Source organism: Chinchilla lanigera, unplaced genomic scaffold, assembly GCF_000276665.1.
Source record: "Chinchilla lanigera isolate Chin_1 unplaced genomic scaffold, ChiLan1.0 scaffold00044, whole genome shotgun sequence".
In the NCBI taxonomy this organism is placed as follows: Eukaryota; Metazoa; Chordata; class Mammalia; order Rodentia; family Chinchillidae; genus Chinchilla; species Chinchilla lanigera.
The window spans coordinates 18,823,577-18,840,870 of record NW_004955445.1 but is presented as its reverse complement, the minus strand read 5'-3'; the positions used below and the strand labels follow the sequence as shown (position 1 = coordinate 18,840,870).

Below are 17,294 nucleotides of genomic sequence, written 5' to 3'. Positions count from 1 at the left end.
GAACATCAGAAGCAGCATTTAGTCTGAGTGAGTCAGGGAGCCATCGGAAAGTTTTAAACAGATTTGACTTCAGATTTTAACTTAAAAGATCATTCTGGCTGCTCTGTGGAGATTAGACCAAAAGGAATGAGAGTGGAAGCAGAGAGACTACTATTGAATATTCTGAGCAAGAGAAGAGGGCACTGTGGATCAGAGTAATACCAATGGTGGTAAAAGAACCAGGCACCTGGATATAACCTGAAGGTAAAGCTGCCTAGAGTTCTTTATAAGGGGCATCACTGTGCTGGAAGCTTGTGAAAAGAAGAGCCTGGTTGCCATGAACTAAATGGAAAAGGCTACAGGGAGCAGATTTGGGGAGAAAGGTCAGGAGTTCACTTTTGGATGCGTTAGGTGGAAAGGACCTATTAGACAACTGAGTGGAAGGAGCAGGTGGAGAGTGCAGGGCAGCCTTCACAGGACAGGGCTGACCTTCAGGCCCAAGTCTGTGAGTCTCAGTTTGTACATGGTTTCCAAGGCCATGGAATAAGATGTGCTCACTGGGAAGTGAATATTGATAGACGATAGATGTCTGAGGGTTGAATAAGACTGGGGAAATGAGGAGGTGGGGAATGCTTATGAAGAAAAACCACACAAGCAGAAAATGATATCTGTGCTATAGTCAAAGAAGTAAGAATGCTTGCTTATGGCCTCACTTACTAGTCAAGTGGCTATGGCAAAGTAACTTTGGTATATGAAGGTGCTCTTTGGTTTTCAAATAGAATCTACAGTACTTTATTTCAAGATAAACTTTGCTCTGCCATTTTCTCTGTGAGTAGACTCCTTTTCAAGGTCATTATTGTAGGATTTTTAAAAATTCTTTTTAAAGAAAAGAATCTCTTCACAACTGAAGCCTATAATATCCCCTTCAATTGCCCTCTTTTACCAAGGGCAGAAGAGTAGTGTTTTATGATAGAAGTTGCTGGGTTATGGGCACTCAGGAAGCACTGAGCTGGTCTGAAGTGCTTGCAGTCCAGCTACTTTTAACACAAAGTGACAGTTTTAGCTGCACCAGAATGCAAGTGATAGTGCTGGGACCCTATCACATTTCTTATTTAATTCCAGGGCATTTACTGAGGAAAGTTATAATGTAATTTGAGAATTCAGTGGAACATTTCTTAATTATTTGCTTACATCATGACTGGTATTCATATTCTGTTCACAGGTTATTTCTGCAAATGGGGGATTAGTTTGAGGCTCTATTGTGGACAATAAAAATTAACTCCAGGTAGGATAGAAATTCTCATTTAGTTTTGACTTGCTGGCTCGAGGTGTACTTCAAGATATCATCCCTTTTGACTGTATGTCTTGTGCAATGTGTGAAGATCAGTTCAGTTTTCCAGTGACAATTGAGGCTCTTGTCTTATTAATCAATAGCTGCAGTCAGAGAAGGCCTACTTATTCCTCCTTCAGTAGAACCAGACTGGGCTTGGAGAGAGGTAATAATTACTGCTCTGATCTCGGCATGTTCTCTTTTCTCCTTCCCAACCCAGAGCATGTCTGTTCGATCCTGGCTTCCCTCCTGCGCAACCTAAGAGGGCAGCAGCGAACCCGGCTTCTGAATAAGTTCACTGAAAATGACAGTGAGAAGGTGGGTGACAGTGGGGCTGTGAGGATGGGCTCTGGACTGGGAGGAATAGAAGGACTTCTTACCTGATAGGATCTACGGGGTACTAGGATGTATTTCTGCCCTAAAATATCTTTAGCTTCTCAGCCCCATTGCTTTTGATCTCAAAGGTTCTACTGGTTTGCTGTCTCTCATGTCCCAGAGAATTCTCCAGAAGTAAAAGTAATGCCTGAGAGTGATACAGTGGGCATGTTAGGGGGACTTTTAGACCCACCAAGAATGGATTATAATAGGATTTTGTGTCAGGTGGGGTGCACAGCATAGCAATGATTAGAGCATAGGCTTTGGATTCAGACACCTGGATTTCAACCTGCTTTTACTGCTTTCAGTGTGTGTGCCACTGTGAGCCTCACTTGCCCTGGCTTTAACATAGAGACCTTAGTGCCCATCTTGAAGAGTCAGTGGGAAGTGAATTAGATGAGGTTTTACAGGGTAGTGGTGATGAAAATAAGGTAACAGTCAGGAAACAGAGCCTGCATAGGTGGGCTGTGGAAGCTGCTGCTGATCCCTAACTGAGATTGGATGAGTATTTTATATTGTTATCTTGCATGCCAAGCCAAAAGATTTCAACAATAATGGAAGCTGCCACTTACTGAGTGACTGCTGTGGAGTGGGTAATAGAGCAGCTGCTTTTCATTGTTGCATATAATCTTCTAACACTGTGTGGCTTATCCATGGATAGGCATCACTCACGTTTCCAGATAAGGAAATTGAAGCTTAGAGACATCCTGTGACTTGCCCAAGATCGTGCCACTAATCACAGCAGATCTGGGATTTGAACCCAGGCTGCCAAGTGCAGAAAGCCTGTGCATTTTATTGCACTGTACATAAATAGGCAAGTTCAGATGAGTAAAATGAAATATTGTACCTTTTCTAGCCTACAATAGTTGCTTTCTTGCTTGTGTCCAAGGTAGGGCTGAAGCCTTTCCCTGCTTGGAGGGAGGTCTATGACTGTCTCCTTGGGCCCACCTCTGACCATTTTTACTGCCTTCACTAGCAGTGTGGCATGGCAAAAAATCATCAGGCTAGGATAACAGGACATCTTAGCAGTAATATGCATGGTGATGTCATTTAATACCTTTATTCCACTTTTCTCACCTTTAAATTGAGGTTGCATTGAGCTTCTCTGCTACTTTATCTGGGTGTTTTGTTTATCACTTAAGGAGATAATGGATGTGGGAATACTTTGTAATGTGAAATACATAAAATCCTTGGATCATCATTAGCTACAGAGGACACAGTCTTCCTGGACTGTCTGGAGCTGTACTAGAGCAACATTTCCAATTAACCAACATCAGCTCCTGGGCAAATAAATACCAAGGTTGCCAAGAGCCATGGTGGTGCTGGCCCAATAAAGTTAGGTTAGAAGCCTGGACTTGCTTCAGTTCTTTGGAAATCTTAGGGGAAAATGAAACTTCCAGATCCACAAAATGTTCCTCAGGCCCTGTTCGAAGCATGACTTTGCTAAGCCTCAAACTGATTTTTAACTTACTACTGTGCAAAAGTCGGCCTTTTTTCAAGTTGCTGAAGGGGTTTTTCTTGCACTCTCTTCTGACTCAAAAGCAACTAAAAAGATTTTACTCGGGCATTTTTTTAAAAAAAGATCAGCTCTGGAGCAGAATCTGAACATGAAAGGTTTCAGTTGGAAAAAAGAAATTTCTATAAAGTTCTAAGTGAATATCAAGTGTGTAACTTCAAGCACCTTCTCTTTGCGAGAAGGGACTTTAATTCTTATTTATTTATGTGTTTGTTCACAATTTGAATTCCTGGGAAGGCTGGGCATGCCTAGTCTCCACTGGGGAACAGACCTGTGTTCAAGCTGCATCCGTCCAAAGTATTTGCCATATTCCACTGCACCCCCCTGCTCCATTCCTGACATGTCCTTAAGCAGAACATATCTCCCATCAGAAGTGGTAGTGTGGTCTCTCTTAAGCAGCGACAGTGAGATGAGAAAGAGTGCCACTGTCCTCTTGCCTTGGTGTGCTCTTCCCCTCACTCATGTGTGTGAAATCACTCTCTTTCAGGTTGACAGACTCATGGAGTTGCATTTTAAATATCTGGGTGCAATGCAGGTGGCTGACAAGAAGATCGAAGGGGAAAAACATGTATGTATCCCTACCTACCTTTTGCCAATGTTGACTCACACCCATTTAGGCCTCTTGTATATCTTCTCTGTCTCTCTATAGGATAGATAAGGCCATGTGCCACCTACTGTGTTGTGAAAGCAAGGCAGATTACATTCTGTCAATATGTGTAATGCCTACCCCATTCTCCCACCTCCCACCAACAGCGTGACAATGTTTAGGAGGAAGGCTGTGTGAACTGACCCAGGTCTGTGCTGGGGATCTGGGAGGATAATAAGTACCTTGCACAATAGCTTCACTCAGAAGGTCTGGCCCAAATGCAGCATTGTGTCTCAGTGCCACGTTGGCAGTCGTCTTGGTACTCATGCTTGCCAGCTGCTGTAAACTTGGGCACCCTTCTAAGGGAGGGTGGTCCAGAATAGAACAGCTGGAAGGAGACTGAGAGGCCACTGAATCTAGTTCCCTCATACACAGATGGAAAACTAGAGGCCTAGAGAAGGAAGACCAGTGTGTGTTTCAGCTAAGCAAAGCCCCAGTATCAGCGTAGCTGACAACATTTTTTGAAGCTGAAATTTGCCAAGGGAAGGGCACCCTGCTAGATCTCCTTAAGGGGCTGGGTTTTCTATGGTAGTATGCTACCTTCTCTATTTCTCACCTCTTCCATTAAGTTCTTTGCCATCTCTGACCTCTGTAGCTTACTCACCGGGCTCCTTAAGCAGTGTGACTTTCCATGTCTACTGTTTAATGTCCAATTTGTGTTCTGTCCACTACAAGACGCTCCTCGGGCTGTGATCACATTACAGTGTGATCATTTCTTGCTTTTTTCACAGTCTGTAGCAGACCTCATTTTCCTTGTGATCTTGATCTACCAGATTACTCCATTCTCTTCTCAGTCTTCCTGCCTTCAAGATACACTTGAGGCTTCTGAACCTCACTGGCAGGAGATCTCACGTCAACACCACCGCTCCTAGCCTTATGCAGAACCCTTCACCTTGAGAAGGACGCTCGCATTCCCTCCAGCTAGGCCACATGCCTGAGAGCCAGGCTAGAGCTTGGCAAGAAGATGAGCCTGTTGCCTACGTCCTGTTTCTCTTCACTACTTCCTACCCAGCCCTCCCCTTTCACAAAACACACCTTCAGTTATAAAGACCAGTAGATGGTAACTGTGCTTTCCATTCTTGGGATTTCCCTGTGATCTCTAAACCTAGTAAGTGCTCAGATGTTTGCTGATTGATTAAATTGATTGACTGGGACTTTCTTCTTTTATACAGTGATACCAGTGCAAGATAAAAAGCAGAGTCTCTGAAGTCTGAGCTGGACCTCAGATACTGTGTTCAACACACAGTTCTTTCATTCCTGCACCCCACCTGCTTTGTTTTGTTCTTGGATTAAACTTTCCTCTTCCTATAGGATAATGTATGCATGAGGGGCACTAAATGACTGTAACAGTGCCAGAGTAAGATACCCTGTCTTTGTCCAAATAATTAGAATTGAATCAGTCATGAGACCATTGAGGCACCAGTCCTGAGGGAGATACAAGCTGCTGGAGTAGAGTTTGAGAGGTAGCTGGAGCAGTGCTTGGGAGGCAAAGGGCAGCACCTTGACGTCCTTGCTAGCTGTGGCTTGTTGCTGTGCCTTAGGGGACTTTGGCCAAGGCCTGTCACATCCCCATGAGCTTGATATTTTCCCTCACGTTTAATTAAACATCCTTTGGTAGCTCTCTGCAATTTTTGACAATGGAATGGATTAAAAGCACAGTGAGAGGATGTCCTCCTGCTAGCGGCCAGTGGTCTGGTGGAAACTGTGAAGTAAGTGTATATGGGGAATCAGAAAGCCCAGGGTTTAAGCTAGGGCTGCTACTTCCTACCTCTGAGCTCTCTGACAGCCAAGTTGATTTTTCGAAACTTTGGTTTTCCTGAAGTCTGTAAAGTGGGAACCTCCCTTTCAGTTATTATAAAAAGTAAGTATAAATTATATAAAGTACCTAGTTCTATAAGCAGGAGTCGCTGGTGCTGGTGGTAGATTTTCCTGGCTTCTGTTGGAATTCTCGTGCAACTTTTAAGTAAGCCAAGGCAGTCCTTTCCCTGAGCACATCCGCCTCGCCAGCTGCCCCAGAAGGTATCGCCCTGGCAGAATGGAGTATTGGCACATCCAGGGCTTTGTTTGAGGTGAAGTGTCAACATTTTGAGGGAGACCAAATAAAATGGTTTGGGCATTGGGGAGGAGTGTGCGTGTAGCTGCTATGAAATTTGGCCTACTTCCCACATGATTATCTATTATCAGCACTGAAGAGGGTGTGAAATTGATTAGCACTGACGGAGACTGATTGCTGCAGCCGCTCCCCCAGCACTCAAAGGGCTGCTGTGTGCCACAGGCATGGGCCCCTGCCATTCCCTGACAAACATCTGTCTCCTGGATGCCAAGGCCGTTTTGCTGGGCACTGGCAAACATTCCAAGGCCATTAGTGCTGGGCAGCCACAGTGCTGCTCAGAGAGCCAGGGTGGGCAGCAGGGAGGAAGGCATTTGTGAGCAGTGTTTGCTGCCAGCTCTCAGGCTCCATCCTGGCAGATAAAGCCACCTCACAGGTGTAAAGTGACTAAGAACAACAAGACCTCCTTTTCTCCTCTCCCTCAGTCAGTCTTTTCTCTTAAGTCCTAGTTTGTCTCTTCACCCCACTACATTTGGACATACTACACCAGTGGTGCGAACCTATGGCACATGTGTCTCAGCCAGCGTTTGTTATCATTGAAAGCTCTAATACTGTGGAGGTGAACCTATAGCACACATGCTGCTTTTCTTTTAAGACAAAAGTTATTAACGTATGAGTTGGTTTTTCTAAATTAAAACCTCAGTATTTGGGTTTAATTGCAGTGTTGGCACTCTGTAATAAATGTTTTTAGGGTTGCAGTTCGGGCACTCATCTCAAAAAGGTCCTGCAGGACTGCTCTAAAAGGTTTGCCATCGCTCCTGTACCATGGGGAGCACAGCACATAATTGTTGACTTGAATGGAATGCTTGTTTCTCAGGCATTTGGGTGACACTGACCATCAGATTAGTAATGAATAAATATCATATAGTTCCCTAAGTCTGCAACGGAAAACTTGAGATGATGGGGTCAGATATCGGCATGTTAAGTGTCTCAGAGGCACCCCCTGCCCTGTAAATCTTGGGTTTCTCTGGGCACACTGTAAGTCTCTGGTTTGCAATTGAGCAAGATTCACTAGAGAGAATCCAGTCGTTAGGTGAACGCTGGCCAGGCACCTGTCTGAAGTGGAAGGCCTATGTGCTAATAAAAGTAGGGACACAGGAGCAGAGCTGCTGCTGAGGGCCAGAGGATTGAGGGAGCACTGAGATCACCTGAACAGGTCTGTTAGTGAGTCAATCATTCACACTGAATAGATAGAGATGTCTGAGGCATTTCTAGTTTATGTAGGAACAGCAGAGTGGGCAAAGTGGGACACGAAACTGGGATGGGTGAGTTTTGTCCCAGGAGTGGAGAGTGTGAGAAAAGCATGGGCTCTGGGGCTGGGCTATTCTCTGGCTTTCTGACTGTGGACAGATAGTTTACCTGAAGATGTCTTAATCTGTATGTTTTGAGAAATTTTATAGGTAGTCATATGGTCATGTAAACACCAAATAAAAAAAGCTGCCCACAAAGGGTCTAACACTTAGAAGGTGGTCATAGAAATTCTTGTTTTCTTTTCTCTACAAGAGCTAGTCTCTTCCTCCCTGTCTTTCTACTTTCTCTTCCTCTTTCTCACCCTCTTTCTCTCGCTTTCTCTTCTCTCTCTCCTCTCTTCCTCTCTCCCTCCCTCTCTCCTTCTCTCCCTCTCTCACCTCCCACTCCAGTCTCAATTCCCTAGTTCTGCAAGGTTTTGCATAATCTGACTTCCTGATACTTCCCAACCCCCACCCCTTCCTCCAGCACCACCCTCCTGCCTTCCAGCCTTTATATTTGCTCATCTTGCGCCTGGGTTTTTTCTTCCTGCTGCCTCCTGCACTGTCAGATCTCAGCATAAATGTCACCTCCTCAGGGAGTCTTTCAGTGACAACCATATGTAAAGAAGCCCCCTTTCTGCCACTTTGTAACTAGGAATTATTTTGTTTGCTTTATGTCTCGGAGGCTGTAGTCTCTTTTGTTCATCATATTCTCAGGACTTAACGTCCTGAGATCATGCATGAGAAAATGAAGGGCCGCTGCTTGTTAGGTGAAATTAGTACCTATCGTTAGGTATCAAGAGATCACGCTTAGCTTTCCAAATTATTTTGGGGTTTTGGTTTTGTCTTGGTTTGTTTTGTTTTGGTTTGGTTTGGTTTGGTTTGGTTTGGTTTGGTTTGGTTTGGTTTGGTTTGGTTGGCCATACTGGGGACTGAATCCAAGACTTTCACAGCTGAACTATATCCCCAGCCCTTTCTTTAAGGTTCTGTTTTTTGTTTGTTTTTTAAGACAGGGTCTTTCTAAGTTACTGGTGCCATGTTTGAACTTGCAGTCCTTCTGCTCAGCCTCAGCCTCTCAGAATGCTGGGGTTATATGCATGCACCACCACACCTAGCTAACTGATTTTTAACCCTGGTTTTTGTTTCTTCTCTATTAGCCGCATCATCAAAAATATTTATGTACAAATGTGTGGTACAAATATGAAGCAATATTCTAGTTTGTTTTTTTTTTATTTTTCCTTACTTGTGCTGTTGGGATCAAACTCTTGGCCTTGTGTATGCTGGGCAAGTGTTCTGCCATGAACTATATTCCTAGCCCTACAGAAACATTTAATAAGGAAAAAAATCTGACTTGGAAGAGTCTGTAGGACCAACTGATAGATAATTTTAGACACGTTTTGTTCACATAACATTACTGCAACAATGTGGAGCTAGCAGAGACTCCAGGTCCTAAGCTGTGACCCTCAGCTATCTTTCGTGGCCATGAGATTCCAGGGCCATGGCGTATCTGGACACACCCTAGAGGTTCCTGGTTAACAAGATTTGACCTGAACTTTTAAAGACCAAGTAATTCTTCATACTCGTCTAGTGAGTAGCAGCCCTGGAGATCTGTAAATATCCAGGGTGCTTGTCTCAGCAGGTTCCACCAGGCTCCCCAGACAAGACCAAGGGAAGATGTCCTGATTTCTTCCTGGTTGCTTCCAGCTTCTGTTGGTTAAATGTGCAGAGCGAGCCTGGCTCCTGACTGTCTAAAGTAAGACGTAATTAGATAGGCGCTGGCAGGGATTTCTAAGCGGGAGGAGAGCCTTAGAGAGAGGTTTTTCTTTCTTAGTTCCTGGGAAAATTATACACAGCAGGTTTATTCAATAAAGCGTTCTCACCACATACTTTGCACCGTAATGACTTACAAATTGCATGCTAATTTTGCCACAGTTAAATCATTCCAGGCTTTATCCTGGAAAGAAAAAGATGGACTCAGTAATGAAATAGTATCCACAGGACTTGATGTCTTAAGCAAACTATTCCTCAGCATTTGGAACTCACTTAGAAATTTGTAATGGCTGAGCTCTGTGGTACATACCTGTAGTTCTAGCACTCAGGAGGCTGAGGCAGAAGGATCGCCTGAGCCCAAGCGTTCAAGACAAGCCCAGGTAATAGAGCAAGACCCCATCTCAAAAAAAGAAAAGAAAAAAAAGGAAAAAAAAAATTGTATGCAAAAGGATGAATTGCAGGAATGATTGAGTAGGGTATGTGATGCTAAAAAGTGCAGGGTAAGAATGCAGACAGTGAAATGTGAGGCTGCCATTGATTCTTCTGCTAACTACGCTGGAGCTCCCCAGGCAAGCTTTACAAAAAAAGAGAATCCTGCTGAGCGTTTCTCTCAGCTCTTCTTTAAACCAGTGCTTCCCAAACTTTCTCAGTGCCAGAACACAGCTCTCTGTCGTAAAAGTGAGCGTGGTGGGGGTTGCAAGCCACAGTGCCTTTTCCTTTCCTGCTTTCCTCTCTTGTATACCCGCCACGTCAAGGCTCTTTACCCTCTGCTGCCTCCCAGTCGCAGTCGCCCTTTCTGTGCAGGAAAGCCAGGCCTGGGTTCTGGTCCCACACGTCTGCCACTTGCCTTGCAGTATGGTCCTGAGTACTCTGTTTTGCTGTTCTGACTCTTTCTGTCCTCTTTGAGCAGAGCCAGTCGCGGTCCCCTACCAACCTCCTAGGCTCGGTGAGAGTGCGCACAGATCAGGGTTGTCTGCTGGGGCCTTCCGCATCTCTGCAGTGTCACACAGCCACAGGGTTTCCTGACTCAGCAAGTCCAGCCAAGCTCGCAACCCTGACCCTGGGTAATCTCCCTCCCTCCTCCCACAGCAGGACCGCTCACCAATCAGACCAGGTCAAAGCCCGCACATCATCTGCAGGCTCCCACCCTCCGCACATCTACCTGATAAATCTCACTTGCAACATCTCTTCAGCCTGTCCTCTCTTCCCTCCTCACTACCAGGGCTTAATTGTAGTCTTTTCTTCTTGCACTAGCACAGCACCCTCCTAACAAGTTTCCCTAGCTCTAGGTTTGTAATTTGCAGTTTGTCTGCTACACACTAACCAGAGATTTCCTAAAATGAAAACCACTCGGGCCACTTCGCTCTTGAAACACAGATGTGCTGGTGCTGTATTACCATCAGTGTGTAGTTAAAGCTCCATCACCAGCCCCAGCCTGCCACTGTACCCATATCCCTCACCCCTCACGATGTCCAAAAGCCAGTTGTGCCTCACGGAGCTTGTACTTTCTCCAGCCTTCTAGGCATTTGCTAATTGCTGTTTACTCTGCCTAGAGTACTTCATGGTGCCATCTTTTCCATGTGCCTTTCAACAATCAGCTAATTCCTCCAGATTCTTCTGGGTTTGGGCATACGGATGAGTCAGTGAACACGGACTGAATGTCTGCCATGTGCCAAACATGCTGTCTCGTGTTTCCCTGTCAGTTCCTGCAGAAAGCCTGCGCTGAGACAGCTGGAGCCCCTCCTCAATGCCCTGAGTACACGTGGGCACTGCAGCCGCGGGCTTTGCAGTGGGGACTCTGGGACCAGGCTACATAGTCTCAGGTCCTGGCTTTACCTCCCACTGGCCAGTCATGAGCAAGTCATTGAAACTCCTGCTTCAGTTTCCTTTAAAGGGGGGAGAATAATGGTCTTGTGGGGTTGTGGGGTTGTGGGGAAGATTAAATCAGTTAGTATAATTATATCACTTAAACTAATCCCTAGCACAAAGAAGGATGCCTTAACGTGGTAGCCATTAGCACAAGTATTTTCGGCCCACATACCTTGCCTGTCACTCCGTCTAAACTAACTCTAAGCTCTCACAAATAGGGCTGATCTTGTTCACTTTTTCTGATCCTTCAACCGGATTGTTATTTTCTGGCCCATATTATCTGTCACATCTGCTGTCATAGAAGCTTTGGTTCTCTGAAGACTGGCTTATATATTGTTGATGTTCAGATGAGCACTCTGGGCTTTTTTGTTTTAGGGAGAGGATGCTAAATAAATTTAGAGATGACGATGTATCTGTGGTAGGGGCATAATGGTAACATAGAAAGAAACTAGCCAGGGCTAAGTTTCAATGTGAGCTCTGCCACACACGAACTCTGTGCCCGTAGGAAGAGATTGCCTTGTACTGCAAGTGTGAGTCTCCATGGGAGGTCTAAGATAGGGTCAGTTGAGGATGTATGAAATGGTTGAAATGTATGAAAGCTGGCACATGCGCATTTGCTAAGGTAGCATAATGTAGTTATTCTCGCCTCTGTGACAAAGCTCTGACCCAGGGTCCTTGGATTCTGTTAGGGCTGCCATCAGCTATGCAGTCAGCTCCCCAAAAATTCCCTTTACTGGTCCTCCAGCCTCAGTTTCCCCAGCTGATGAAGACTCTAGGGCCCTTGCATAACAGTCTGCCTATTTTTAGAAGCTTTTAAAGGAAAGTTTCGCTTTGCCGATGCTGTGCCTCCCCCATCTCCATTTGGCCCTCTGCACTGTGGCTTAAGTTTCTCCCCTTGATTTGGAGTTTTTAAAGGACCTGGCATTTTCTGAATGGTGAGACATTTCTTGCCTAGGACTATAGGCTGTAGCTGCTGCTTCCGTTGGGGCTGCATGGGGGTTTTGTTTTTTTGGGTTTTTTTGTTGTTGTTGGGGGGGGTTGGGGGGTACCTGGAATTGAACTCAGGACCTTGCACTTGCCAGGCAGGTACTGCAGCACTGAGCTATATCCTAGCCCCAGGGCTGCATGTTCAGGCTGAGTTGCTTCCTCTCTTATTGAAGCAAGAGGGATTTGCATTGGTTTCACAGCAGCCTCTTTTATGACTGTCCCCTTCTATCAGCTAGGGGCAGCTCGCTGCCTGTCAGGGGCAGATTAGAAATGGCATCCGCATGCTCACTCAGAGGCCTGTGACTGACTGCCGAGAGATAGAGACACGTGGGCAGCCGGTGATTTGGTAGTGCTCCCGAAGACAGATTAGCATTTAAAGTGAAGATGTGGCTGGGAGGGGGGAAGACACACATACCCTACAGAAATGGCACCTTGATGCTACACATACCACCTCCTTGTGTATCTTTGGAGATGAATCTGTTTATTTTAGCAGCCCCCAAACAGGCTTATGCTGCTGTGAATTGCAATCTGTTCTACTTAATGCGCCATTTACTGAATTACCATCTAAGTTTTTATTCTAACCCTCTCTTATGGGATCAACAAAACAAAACCTATTAAAGTGTCTTTTTTTTTCAATTCTCTCAAATTTTATGTGAAATTTTCTGGTTTCGCTGTAATTTTTTTGTTGGAGGGGTTCCAATTTCTGTTTCTTTTTCAGACTTTTGTAGGTAGTCGGAGAATCTAGGCCTCCTTATATTGAACGCTACTGGTTTGCATTAGTTTTCAGATAAGGCATTTAAAAAAAAAAATCCCATGTAGTTGTTCATGTGCTAATCATGAAAAAGGACCATAAAACAAAGACTTTTCTTCCTTTGAACTATGAAAGTGAGTCAGTATCACTTACTCCACCATGAGCTTTGTGACCTTAGGAGAGATTTGTCTCTCTAAACTTCAGTTTCCCACTTGAAAAATGGAAATAGTAATAGTTCTTACCTGTTGTGGGTTTTGGGAGGAAACATGAGGAATCCACAAAAGTACTTAGTACAGTACTTGGTAGCTTCTTAAGGACTCAGGAAATGTTATTGCTGTTATTATACTTTTGCTGCCCATCACTTACCAAAGTGAAAGTACTACAAGAAAAGGCCTTGGACTAGGGAAACATTTCCCATTCAAGTCTCCAACTGAAAGTCAACGACAGTCCTCTGACATCTATCTCAGTTCTTCCAGCTGTGAAACCTGAAAATGGTATTTGTTGTACATACCCGATTCAGGGTGTGTACTGCAAGTGAGGTTAATGCAGGGCCCTGCTTTGAAAAGTGAACATCACCGTGTGGATGCTGCGCTGTCATCATTTCATGAAGAAGGCAGTCACCTTCACTCTCCTCAGAGGTGATAGTTGAATGAATTAATTTGTGCAAGACTTCCTTCAAATCTTAACTCTCTTGTCTTATTTCAAATACAGTTCAAGGTACATAGAGAGTTTCCACTCTGAGATTTTCTAAACGGAGGTGTATTTATAACACTTAAGGCAACTGGATTCTTGGAATTTCTGTTTAATCCCCTGTTAATCACATTCCCATTTGAAGCACACTTGATTTGCATGTCCAAATTGTTTTTAAGTGGCCTGTCCAGTGTAACAGTTGATCCAGGGGCCATGTCTTTGTCACTGAGCTGTTTAATTTATTGGCGACAGGATAAGCTAATTGTCATTGTTGACCATCACCTCCTGTTGAAGTATTGGTGCATGCCTTCAACTGGACTTACTTCTTGCAGTGGCTGTCCTGACCACTGTCAGCCATCAGCTTAAATCCAACATATGCCTGTGTAACAAGCAGAAATCCATTACATTTAGTTATGAAGGGATCTCAGCCTTAGATTTGCCACAGATGACCAAAGCCAAAAGAACACTTGTAGAGTACCAGATCAGGGAGACAAAGGTGAGATACACTGCTACTACCCCTTGCTATAGTAAGTGGAAGCATTTGTTATAGTTTGGGTCAAGAATGTCCTTCAGAAAGCTCATGCATTCAGAAGTAGGATTTTGGAAGGTGATTGGGTCATGGGGCACTCAGCTCATTAATGGATTAATCCAGTGATTATGTATCTCCACCTCTGTATCTCTCTCCCATCTTCCTCCCTCCCCTCCCTTTCTCTCTTTCTCTGCTTCCTGCTGCTGTGGGGTGAACAGCTCCCCTCCACCACTTTTCTGCAATGGTGTTTCTGCCTTGAAGCCAGCCAGTCAGTCATGGACAGAAACCTGTGAAACTGTGAGCCAAAATAAACTCTCCCCTACAGTGTTTGTGCCAGGTGTTTGGTCACAGCAACAGAAGCTAACAAACACAGCATTGCTAATTAATTTCAGGGCTCTTCCCCACTGAGTTCCCTTGGCCTTACAGCCCATTTCTACATTGTACTCTGCAGCCCTGCTGTGGGTTTGAGGTGGCACTCAGAGTGAACCCCGTTTGCCTTTCTTGGGCCACTGCATGCTTTCATCTCCAAGAAAAGAAGCTAGTGCCAAAAGAAGTTGATTAACTTGTCTAAGGACACTAGGAAATTAGTGTCAGAGCTGGGTTCTGATCCTGTTTGCTTAGTACACTGTTCTACTTTGGCAGAGAACTGGTTTGTAGAATTTACACATCAGAGTTCTAAGAAGTTCCATTATCTAACTGAAGTGCTTCTGGCACTGTCAGAGGATTTTTTAAGAGGGAAAGAAAGCAAATGGTTGGGAACATTCTTTAGAAAAGGTTATCTGTAATCTGTTAGTTCAGTGTTCATGTACTAAGGAGGTTGGGCTGCAAGTTTGATCTCACTTGGACCAGCTAACCTAACTTTTTTGAGACAGGGTCTCACTATGTAGTTCAGGCTGGCCTTAAATTCATGACCATCCACCTGCCCCAGCCTCCTGAGTGTTGGGATTACAGACATGCACCACCCTACCCCACTCCAGACTCTGTCCTTTAATTACTTTTAGAACCTGCCTCATTGGTCAGGTGGGTGTCATTTGGTTCTTCCCTAGCACTAGAGGAGCAAGTTTACTTGTATATTAGTGGCACATAACCATTAGAGTACTTGAGATCAGACTTTGTCTGTCTTTTTGTTTTTTGTGTTTTTTTTTTTTTTTTTTTTTTTGGGATAAGGTGTCGCTATGTAGTTCAGGCTGGCCTTGCACTCCCTATGTAGCCCAGGCTGGCCTAGAACTTGTAATCCTCCTGAACCAGCCTCCCAAGTGCTGGGAGCACAGATATGTGCCACGATGGCCAGCCCCAGACTTCTTCAGTCTCATAACGTTTTTTACAAGGGAAGGAACAGGGCAAGGAGAAGCCTTGTGATGAATTTCTTTTCAATTCTTACAACTTTTATATTACTTCTCCAGAGTCCTGAATCCCATCCAGATTTGTGAGTTGAGTTGTGCCAGTAGCCGATTGGGAGTTTCAGGCACCCTTAGACATTCTTTCAGATGCTGATTCAGCCTCATCACACAGATGTACTAGAGGAACCAAATCATATCCTTATCTCAAGATCAACTTTCATCTGGGGTCTTGGAAACTGAGAAAAGGAGTCAGAAATGTATTAATCCATTCATAATGACTGGATACCATCTCACTTCCCATTAAAACAGACCAGGACTTGAGAAGATGTACCTAAAAGACCTGGGACTACACTTCTCACTTCCTTCTTTCCCATCAAAATGATACACAGTCTTCTTTTATTTCCCTTTAAGCAGTGAGTACGCATTTGTGCTCAGCTCTCCTGGATTCATTCAGCAGTAAATATTCCGTGCCACAGAGTTGTAACAGGCTAGATAAGGTGCTATCCTGACAGCAGTCAACTTCACTGCACACAGTTTCTATGGTGCTGCTAAAGCTGTCAGGGCAGAAACGTGGTCTTCAGAAGGTAATCTCTGTTTCATCTTTGTGTGTTCACCGAAGCAGTGCTGATGCTTTTTTTGGAGATGAGCTGTTGTTGTATCTTAGATCTGCATTTGAAAATTTCACTTTCAAATCATACGCCCATATGTCTAAAGTAGAATGTAGAATCGAACAGTGTCCGAGAAGTTCTAAGGGAAAGGTGGAGAAAATGGAATCTGACATGGTTCTTCTGGATCTGGGTCTGTCCTTTCTGGAAGAGAGCAGAGAAATTGGAGAGCATAGTGTGTCCTGCAGAGTTAAAAGGTCAGTTTGTGGAGAAAAGTGTGAAAGAGGAAGAATCACCGGGGCACTTCTGTCCTAGTGAAAAAAACTTAATTTTGCCCAGCTCCATTCTTGAGCCTTTCTGCCACTCTTCTTTAATATCTTCCTTTGCTCTCGGGACAAGACTGCAATCAATGTCTGCACACACACATGGCATAAAGTGAAAAGAGCACAGGAAAGAGCGCTGGGTTGGAATGCCAGTGCTACCACTCCCTAGTCTTGGGAGGTGGCCCTGCCTGAGCTGGTGTCCGCTTCCCCACCGGGTCAGAACTTCTGTCTGGGAGAAGTCCAGTATATACAGGAAGCACTGACGACCACAGCTGGCACCTGGCACAGAAGCAGCCTTTGGGAACATAAGCTGTTCTTCTTCAGTGGGTGGGTGATGGGATGTTGTATGTGCGGGTTAGGGTTCATATAGTAATCCATCAAAACTGACATTCTCTTCCAGTACCCAGGCTAGATAAGCAAAATGTACTCCCGTGCTCCTTCCTAATGTTCTTGTTAGTGATATGATGTTCGGCTGTGCTGTTCCAAGCTAGCCGAGTTGGCTTTTTGGTACCATTATTTCCTATGCTTGGACTGTTCTTAGCCTGTGAGGCTTGTTCAGACTCTATCTCGAAGGCTTCATTCCTTGAACTCTTCTGACTCCCTCAACAGATTCTGCTAGGCTCCACGGCACTCAGTGCAGGTGAGAAATCTTGTATAATCACTAGTTAGTGCTTTTTTTTCCAGAACTAACTGTTCCTATTGGTTAACCTCTTCTGACTGTAAACTCCCTGATTATGTAGACTGCTTTATTTGTCTTTGCTGTCCCAGGCTGTCGTACAATACCTGGCCCAGTTAGGTGTTCTAGAAATCTTTACTGGGTGGATAAATGAATGAATCCACTCCAGGATCCCATGTTTGCACCCTCTAGAAGTTTCCTTTCTTCCCTTCCTTTTTCCCCTTCCGTTCTCCCCCTGAGCACCTTCTCACATAGGCTGATCTGTGGCCTCCCAGCTCTGCACCCTGCCTGCCTGTGATTCTCTCAATGCTTTAAACCACTGTGTCCAACATATAGCTGTTTGCATATCCTTATCCGTGACATTTTCCTGCACAGTGCTGCCTGACAGTCTGCAGCCCATCATATCTAACGTCGCTGGCCAGCATTCAAGGCTCCCATCAGCTCGCTCTACAAGGCACTCTGTACTGTTTCCTGGTGCTTCCTCTTCTACCCGAATTACTTAGCACACCCAACTCATTGAATAGTTTTGAGCCTCTGCTTGCATTTTTTAAATTCTGTTTGACAAATGC

At 44.7% G+C, this 17,294-nt stretch overlaps 1 protein-coding gene across 2 annotated transcripts in view; it reads left to right on the top strand.

The window, feature by feature from the left end:
* Ctnnbl1 (catenin, beta like 1) overlaps positions 1-17,294 on the top strand; it is a 166,470-nt gene that overhangs the window by 134,988 nt on the left and 14,188 nt on the right. For both annotated transcript variants that reach the window (XM_005392553.2, XM_005392554.2), the window contains exons 12-13: positions 1,530-1,627; positions 3,688-3,768. In XM_005392553.2, coding sequence (XP_005392610.1) covers positions 1,530-1,627; positions 3,688-3,768 — 179 coding nt within the window. The remainder of the gene's footprint in view (positions 1-1,529; positions 1,628-3,687; positions 3,769-17,294) is intronic.